Genomic DNA, 7355 nt, shown 5'->3' on the forward strand with positions numbered 1-7355 from the left:
GTCGACCGCGACTTAGGTGCAAACGCATGTCAGTTACACATCCCGCCCGACACGAGAGGGGCAGAAATGGCGGGGCAGACGGCCAGCCTGCTAAACATGTAGATAGCAATACAATAGCGCACATCAAGCCCCTGCCTGCTTCACCTGGCCACCTTTGCTGACATGTCTCTGACATCCCTGTCTCAGCACAGTAATGCCCCAAAGCTTGAGACGTCGTTCTCAGCGCGCAGGCTTTACGGTACCAACCGTGCGGTATCATTGCTACATGAAGAGTGCACTGCCCCAACCATTGAAGCATCACAAGGTGCTTGCCTGCCGCCGCCGCCGCTGATACGTACACGATTGCTGCCACACAACCAACACATCACACCCAACAATCACAACAACAAAACAACTGAGACCCGCCGCCGCGCAACGCACACTGTACACGCTCCAGGGCCGAGAACGCAACACACACACAAGCACCTGACATGCCTCATCCAGGCATGCGTCACTCAATCGCCCACCGAGCTGATCTCGCACACGCCGTTCGTGAGCCCCTGCGGCTGACATGCCCGACCCTGCCGCCTTGGCACCGCCGCCCATTGCCCCACCCCCATGCTGCGTGCCATGTAATAATGAAGCCAGGTCCCCATCAAGCCGCAGCATATATCCCCGCCAAGCCACCACACTCCTCTTGCCGCACGCTACCAACCACCACCAGCACAGGACCGGCACCTGCCTGTCCCCCTGTTTAGTTTGGGCTGGTATTTGCAAACCCCCCGCCCCACCCTCCCCATTGCCAACGCCAGCCAACCTCGCCCACCGCGCCGAAATACACGCCGGCACCTCGCTCGTGCCTCTCGAGGCCTCCCATCTTCCGTAGCTAGAGATCCCTGTCCACGAGTATCCACTTGGGCTCCAGCCCACTCCTGATGCACACGCCAGCATTATCCAGGTCTGCATGGTTTGCATACCTGCCTATCTACCGTGCACGCACACCTGCCTAGCTACGCAGACCTACCGTCCTTTTCGACCCGCCGACCCGCCTCCGCCCGCCGCCTCCCTCTGGCCGCCGTGCCGGCCGCACCAGCAGCTGCTGTTGTGGGTTGCCGCCAGAGCCGCCGCCGCCCTTGTTGCTGTTGGTGGTGGTGGTTGCGGGCTGGTGTGGCGCGGCCGTAGTGACAGCCGCAGCGCCGCCCACGGCACCCGCTGTCACTGTTTCCACCGCCACCGCCGGCTGCTGCAGCCGGCGCAGCAGGTAGGCCTCCTGCTCGGAAGGAGTCAGGAAGTCCCATTCCCAGTACGGCACTAGTAGGACGCCGCCCTCCTTAAACGCCCGCCGCAGCTGCCGAATGCGAATGGCCGTACCCCCTTCCACAGCAGCGCTGGGGTCTTGCTGCTGCGTTTGTGTCAAGAGGTAACGTTTCGGTCCGAGGAACTCCACCGCCGCCTGCTGCCCGTCACTCAGCCGCACCACCGCATCCACTGGCGCCAACACTCCTGGCGCGACAACGCCCGTCTGAAGGGACTGAACGGCTAGGCCCCCTGCTGCCTTGAGGCCCTGCTGCTCAAGCCGCCGCAGCGCTGCAACGACCTGCTTTTGAGTATCTGATGTGGGCTTGGCGTCTTCCCTCTCAGTAGTCACCGCCGCTGCCATCGCCGCCTGCAGTCCGCTGCCGCTGCCCAGGGCCGCCGCCACCTCGCCGCCTAGCTCCTGCTGCGCCTGCCACAGCTGTTTGAGATGCTCAGTTGTAAGACCCTCCCAACGGCTTACTGCTTCACGGGCCAGCTGAATGGATAGCTGCTTCATGTCGGGAGAATACGTGCCTCCGAACACAGCCATGGCCCACAGGCTGTTGCATACGTGCTGGTGCAGGACTGTGTCAGAGTCATGCTGCAGCAGCTCGCCCAGCCGACCGCACACCGCCGCCTCCAAGCCAGCGTGCCGCAGCTGCAGCACCGCCAGCGCGTACAGCGTATTGGCACAGTTCTGACCACCGGCACTACTGGCGCGCATGGCTGCTACTGCTGCGCCCGAGTCAAGCAGCTCCGCCGGCGGCTGGTGGCGCATCAACGCAAGCGCGTACAGCAGATTGGACCAGGCCTGAGATGTTGCGCGGGCCATGGCGCCCGACTGCGTTGCTGCGTCCACCGCTGCTGAAACCCACTGCCGCTGCTCGGCCGGCGCCTCCGGGCCCGCCCCAAATCCCATCTTGGCTAGGGCCCACGCTGAGTTGCTGAGGTCCTGAGCGATGTACCCGTCAAACCCCCGCCGCATGTCCTCTTCGGCCACTGCCACCACCAGCTCTGCCTGCTCGCTGCATAGCTGCAGCCCCTCCAGCGCCAGCAGGATGTTGGATAGCTGTTGCGGGATAAATGCTGCAGCGAGCTCCGGTTTCCGGAGCTGCTGCAGTGCCTCCCCGCACAGCGCCTCAACTGCTGACCGGTACTCTGGTCCTGTGCACCCCAGAGCTTTGAGAGCCCATAGGCTGTTTGAAACATCTTGCGGCTTGAAGCCGTGGCCCGCCACCGTTCTCAAGCGAGAAGCCACAGCTGCCGCCAAGGTCTGCAAGTGCGGAGATGAGGTGGGGTCCCAGCCTGAGCCCCGCTGCTGCTGGTCTTGCTTGAGCTTGCCGAGCGCGTACATGACAATTGCGAGGTTCTGAGGTTCCGCCTTCCCAAGAACCTCAGGATCCACTAGCCGCTCCAGCAGAGCTGCTGCAAGCTGAGCCTCCGTGCCGCCGCCGACCAATCCAGCTTTGCCCAGCGCCCACAGCGGAATGCTGCAGTTCTTTGCGTTGCGGATGCGCGGCACGAGCGGCAGGTAGGCCGGCGCAAGCATGCCGATAATGCTGCTGCGTGCTACAGCCGTTTGGCTTGCTCCAGCGCGCGACTCCAGCTGCGTTCAAAGCAGTTATGAGGGACATACATGGGGTCAAGTGCTATATGCATGTGTTTGTGCGTGTGCGTGAACAGGTGCGCATGCAAGTCCTGTGTGGCCATCTGCGTCGTGAGAACCGGAAGTCCGGGCCGAGAACGACAACAATGGACTCGCCCTCCATTCTGCACTTCATTTCTGTGCCCATTCCCACCTGCACGTATTAGTCCTCCCTCTCACCTTGCCGCACAGGTTGAACGCCGCACACATGGTAATGAAGTCTTTTCGGCCCTCCCACACTGATAGCCGCTGGCTGATGATTGCTTGCAGCTCCTCCAGAGTCCGACACACGGTCATGTCATCCGCGGGGTCACGCCCGCTGCCCCTGCTTCTGCCGCTGGCGCGGCTGCCATCGCCTGCCCTGCCTCCGCCGCTTCCCCTACCCGCCGCCGCCTGCACTATTGGCCGCCCGAGGCGGGAGCTACTGCTGCCGCAGAGCACTACCGCCGTCGAGACGCGCAGTGGGGATGAGCTGCTACTGTTGAGTGCTGGGACAGAAGTAGCGGCGGCAGCGCGCGGTGAGCTGGGGCCGGTGTCGGCAGCGGTCCGATGCATGCCATAAACGAACAGTCTTCTAAACGCGCACGCCGGTGGCGGTGCCTGGAGACGGGCTGATAACGATTGGCTACAGCCATGTACGCTGTGCCTGTGCGCACCAGCGGGAGAGCCCGCGACGACGCGCAGGGCGAGCATCTCGGGCCTCCTCACGGCGGCGACCTGAGCTATAGCGACTCTATCCGTCTACGTGTCTGAGCACTGCAAATGCATTAGGCTTGCATTTGTGGGAGAATAACGCAAGGAACGAAAGGTCAGGTGCGTGTAGGTCGCTGGGCCAAAGCCGCCTGAGTAGCTGTGGCTTGGTATGGATGATAAAGCAACTGAATCAATTTGCCACCGGTGTTGAGGCGAGGGCGACCTGACCGCGAAATACACGGCCCGAGGGCACGCCCCGTATCAACACCCCTCGCGACCTCCAAACACGTGCACTGAACCGCGAAGCCCTCCCCCAAGCCTATCGCGGCTGCTATTCCCATGTCCTCCTCCCCAACCATTCTGCATACAGGCTCTGGCGTGAGTCCCTGCCCGCGTCATTTGACACCCGTCGACCACGACTGAGGTGCAACGCATGTCGCTTACAAATCCAACATCCCGCCCGACACGAGAGGGGCAGAAACGGCGGGGCAGACGGCCAGCCTCTTGAACATGAGCATAGCAGTGCAATATCGCACATTGGGTCCCCGCCTGCTTCACCTGGCCACCTTTGCTGATTTGTCTGACATCCCTGTCTACACACTTTTATCCGCCCACGCTTGAGACGTCCTCCTCAGCGCGCAGGCTTCACGGTACCAACCGTGCGGTATCATCGCTACATGATGAGTGCACTGCCCCAACCATTGAAGCATCACAAGGTGCTTGCCTGCCGCCGCCGCCGCTGATACGTACACGATTGCTGCCACACAACCAACACATCACACCCAACAATCACAACAACAAAACAACTGAGACCCGCCGCCGTGCAACGCACACTGTACACGCCCCAGGGCCGAGAACACAACGCAACACAAGCACCTGACATGCCTCATCCAGGCATGCGTCACTCAATCGCCCACCGAGCCGACCTCGCACACGCCGTTCGTGAGCCCCTGCGGCTGACATGCCCGGCCCTGCCCCCTTGGCACCGCAGCCCTGCCGCCTTGGCACCGCCGCCCATTGCCCCACCCCCATGCTGCGTGCCATGTAAGAATAAAGCCAGGTCCCCATCAAGCCGCAGCATATATCCCCGCCAAGCCACCAGACTCCTCTTGCCGCACGCTACCAACCACCACCAGCACAGGACCGGCACCTGCCTGTCCCCCTGTTTAGTTTGGGCTGATATTTACAACCCCCCACCCTCCCCTCCCCACCTTCCCCATTGCCAACCTCGCCCACCGCGCCGACATGCACGCCGGCACCTCGCTCGTGCCTCTCGAGGCCTCCCATCTTCCGTAGCTAGAGATCCCTGTCCACGAGTATCCACTTGGGCTCCAGCCCACTCCTGATGCACACGCCGGCATTACCCAGGTCTGCATGGTTTGCATGCCTGCCTGTCTACCGTGCACGCACACCTGCCTAGCTACGCAGACCTACTACCGTCCTTTTTGACCCGCCTCCGCCGCCACCGCCGCCGTCTCCTCCCTCTGGCCGCCGTGCCGGCCGCGCCAGCAGCTGCTGTTGTGGGTTGCCGCCAGAGCCGCCGCCGCCCTTGTTGCTGTTGGTGGTGGTGGTTGCGGGCTGGTGTGGCGCGGCCGTAGTGACAGCCGCAGCGCCGCCCACGGCACCCGCTGTCACTGTTTCCACCGCCACCGCCGGCTGCTGCAGCCGGCGCAGCAGGTAGGCCTCCTGCTCGGAAGGAGTCAGGAAGTCCCATTCCCAGTACGGCACTAGTAGGACGCCGCCCTCCTTAAACGCCCGCCGCAGCTGCCGAATGCGAATGGCCGTACCCCCTTCCACAGCAGCGCTGGGGTCTTGCTGCTGCGTTTGTGTCAAGAGGTAACGTTTCGGTCCGAGGAACTCCACCGCCGCCTGCTGCCCGTCACTCAGCCGCACCACCGCATCCACTGGCGCCAACACTCCTGGCGCGACAACGCCCGTCTGAAGGGACTGAACGGCTAGGCCCCCTGCTGCCTTGAGGCCCTGCTGCTCAAGCCGCCGCAGCGCTGCAACGACCTGCTTTTGAGTATCTGATGTGGGCTTGGCGTCTTCCCTCTCAGTAGTCACCGCCGCTGCCATCGCCGCCTGCAGTCCGCTGCCGCTGCCCAGGGCCGCCGCCACCTCGCCGCCTAGCTCCTGCTGCGCCTGCCACAGCTGTTTGAGATGCTCAGTTGTAAGACCCTCCCAACGGCTTACTGCTTCACGGGCCAGCTGAATGGATAGCTGCTTCATGTCGGGAGAATACGTGCCTCCGAACACAGCCATGGCCCACAGGCTGTTGCATACGTGCTGGTGCAGGACTGTGTCAGAGTCATGCTGCAGCAGCTCGCCCAGCCGACCGCACACCGCCGCCTCCAAGCCAGCGTGCCGCAGCTGCAGCACCGCCAGCGCGTACAGCGTATTGGCACAGTTCTGACCACCGGCACTACTGGCGCGCATGGCTGCTACTGCTGCGCCCGAGTCAAGCAGCTCCGCCGGCGGCTGGTGGCGCATCAACGCAAGCGCGTACAGCAGATTGGACCAGGCCTGAGATGTTGCGCGGGCCATGGCGCCCGACTGCGTTGCTGCGTCCACCGCTGCTGAAACCCACTGCCGCTGCTCGGCCGGCGCCTCCGGGCCCGCCCCAAATCCCATCTTGGCTAGGGCCCACGCTGAGTTGCTGAGGTCCTGAGCGATGTACCCGTCAAACCCCCGCCGCACGTCCTCTGCGGCCACTGCCACCACCAGCTCTGCCTGCTCGCTGCATAGCTGCAGCCCCTCCAGCGCCAGCAGGATGTTGGATAGCTGTTGCGGGATAAATGCTGCAGCGAGCTCCGGTTTCCGGAGCCGCTGCAGTGCCTCCCCGCACAGCGCCTCAACTGCTGACCGGTACTCTGGTCCTGTGCACCCCAGAGCTTTGAGAGCCCATAGGCTGTTTGAAACATCTTGCGGCTTGAAGCCGTGGCCCGCCACCGTTCTCAAGCGAGAAGCCACAGCTGCCGCCAAGGTCTGCAAGTGTGGCGATGAGGTGGGGTCCCAGCCTGAGCCCCGCTGCTGCTGGTCTTGCTTGAGCTTGCCGAGCGCGTACATGACAATTGCGAGGTTCTGAGGTTCCGCCTTCCCAAGAACCTCAGGATCCACTAGCCGCTCCAGCAGAGCTGCTGCAAGCTGAGCCTCCGTGCCGCCGCCGACCAATCCAGCTTTGCCCAGCGCCCACAGCGGAATGCTGCAGTTCTTTGCGTTGCGGATGCGCGGCACGAGCGGCAGGTAGGCCGGCGCAAGCATGCCGATAATGCTGCTGCGTGCTACAGCCGTTTGGCTTGCTCCAGCGCGCGACTCCAGCTGCGTTCAAAGCAGTTATGAGGGACATACATGGGGTCAAGTGCTATATGCATGTGTTTGTGCGTGTGCGTGAACAGGTGCGCATGCAAGTCCTGTGTGGCCATCTGCGTCGTGAGAACCGGAAGTCCGGGCCGAGAACGACAACAATGGACTCGCCCTCCATTCTGCACTTCATTTCTGTGCCCATTCCCACCTGCACGTATTAGTCCTCCCTCTCACCTTGCCGCACAGGTTGAACGCCGCACACATGGTAATGAAGTCTTTTCGGCCCTCCCACACTGATAGCCGCTGGCTGATGATTGCTTGCAGCTCCTCCAGAGTCCGACACACGGTCATGTCATCCGCGGGGTCACGCCCGCTGCCCCTGCTTCTGCCGCTGGCGCGGCTGCCATCGCCTGCCCTGCCTCCGCCGCTTCCCCTACCC

The 7355-nt window shown here is 63.0% G+C and overlaps 2 protein-coding genes across 2 annotated transcripts in view; both read right to left on the minus strand.

The window, feature by feature from the left end:
* Positions 1–21: 21 nt before the first annotated feature.
* On the minus strand, positions 22–3777 carry CHLRE_15g639800v5 (uncharacterized protein). The gene is made up of 3 exons (XM_043070627.1): positions 3577–3777; positions 3101–3408; positions 22–2881 (listed from the first exon to the last, which is right to left on the minus strand). Exons 2-3 carry the CDS (start codon positions 3215–3217, stop codon positions 986–988), a joined length of 2013 nt encoding a protein of 670 aa, XP_042916461.1. The 5' UTR covers positions 3218–3408; positions 3577–3777; the 3' UTR covers positions 22–985.
* A 54-nt stretch (positions 3778–3831) lies between these two features.
* Positions 3832–7355, minus strand: part of CHLRE_15g639802v5 (uncharacterized protein) — a 3696-nt gene continuing 172 nt past the window's right edge. Inside the window, exons 1-2 of the mRNA XM_043070628.1 lie at positions 7151–7355; positions 3832–6931 (exon numbers count right to left, since the gene is read on the minus strand). The exon at positions 7151–7355 is cut by the window's right edge and continues 172 nt beyond it. Coding sequence (XP_042916462.1) covers positions 5030–6931; positions 7151–7267 — 2019 coding nt within the window. The 5' untranslated portion in view covers positions 7268–7355 and the 3' untranslated portion in view covers positions 3832–5029. The remainder of the gene's footprint in view (positions 6932–7150) is intronic.

This window comes from Chlamydomonas reinhardtii, chromosome 15, assembly GCF_000002595.2.
Source record: "Chlamydomonas reinhardtii strain CC-503 cw92 mt+ chromosome 15, whole genome shotgun sequence".
In the NCBI taxonomy this organism is placed as follows: domain Eukaryota; kingdom Viridiplantae; phylum Chlorophyta; class Chlorophyceae; order Chlamydomonadales; family Chlamydomonadaceae; genus Chlamydomonas; species Chlamydomonas reinhardtii.

What these genes read in the sequence shown, in the direction of transcription:
- CHLRE_15g639800v5 (XM_043070627.1), bottom strand. Translation starts at nt 3,217, where the DNA reads ATGACCGTGTGTCGGACTCTGGAGGAGCTGCAAGCAATCATCAGCCAG. An exon ending in CGTTCAACCTGTGCGGCAAG is followed by an intron (nt 2,882 to 3,100) that starts GTGAGAGGGAGG and finishes CTTTGAACGCAG; the next exon opens with CTGGAGTCGCGCGCTGGAGC.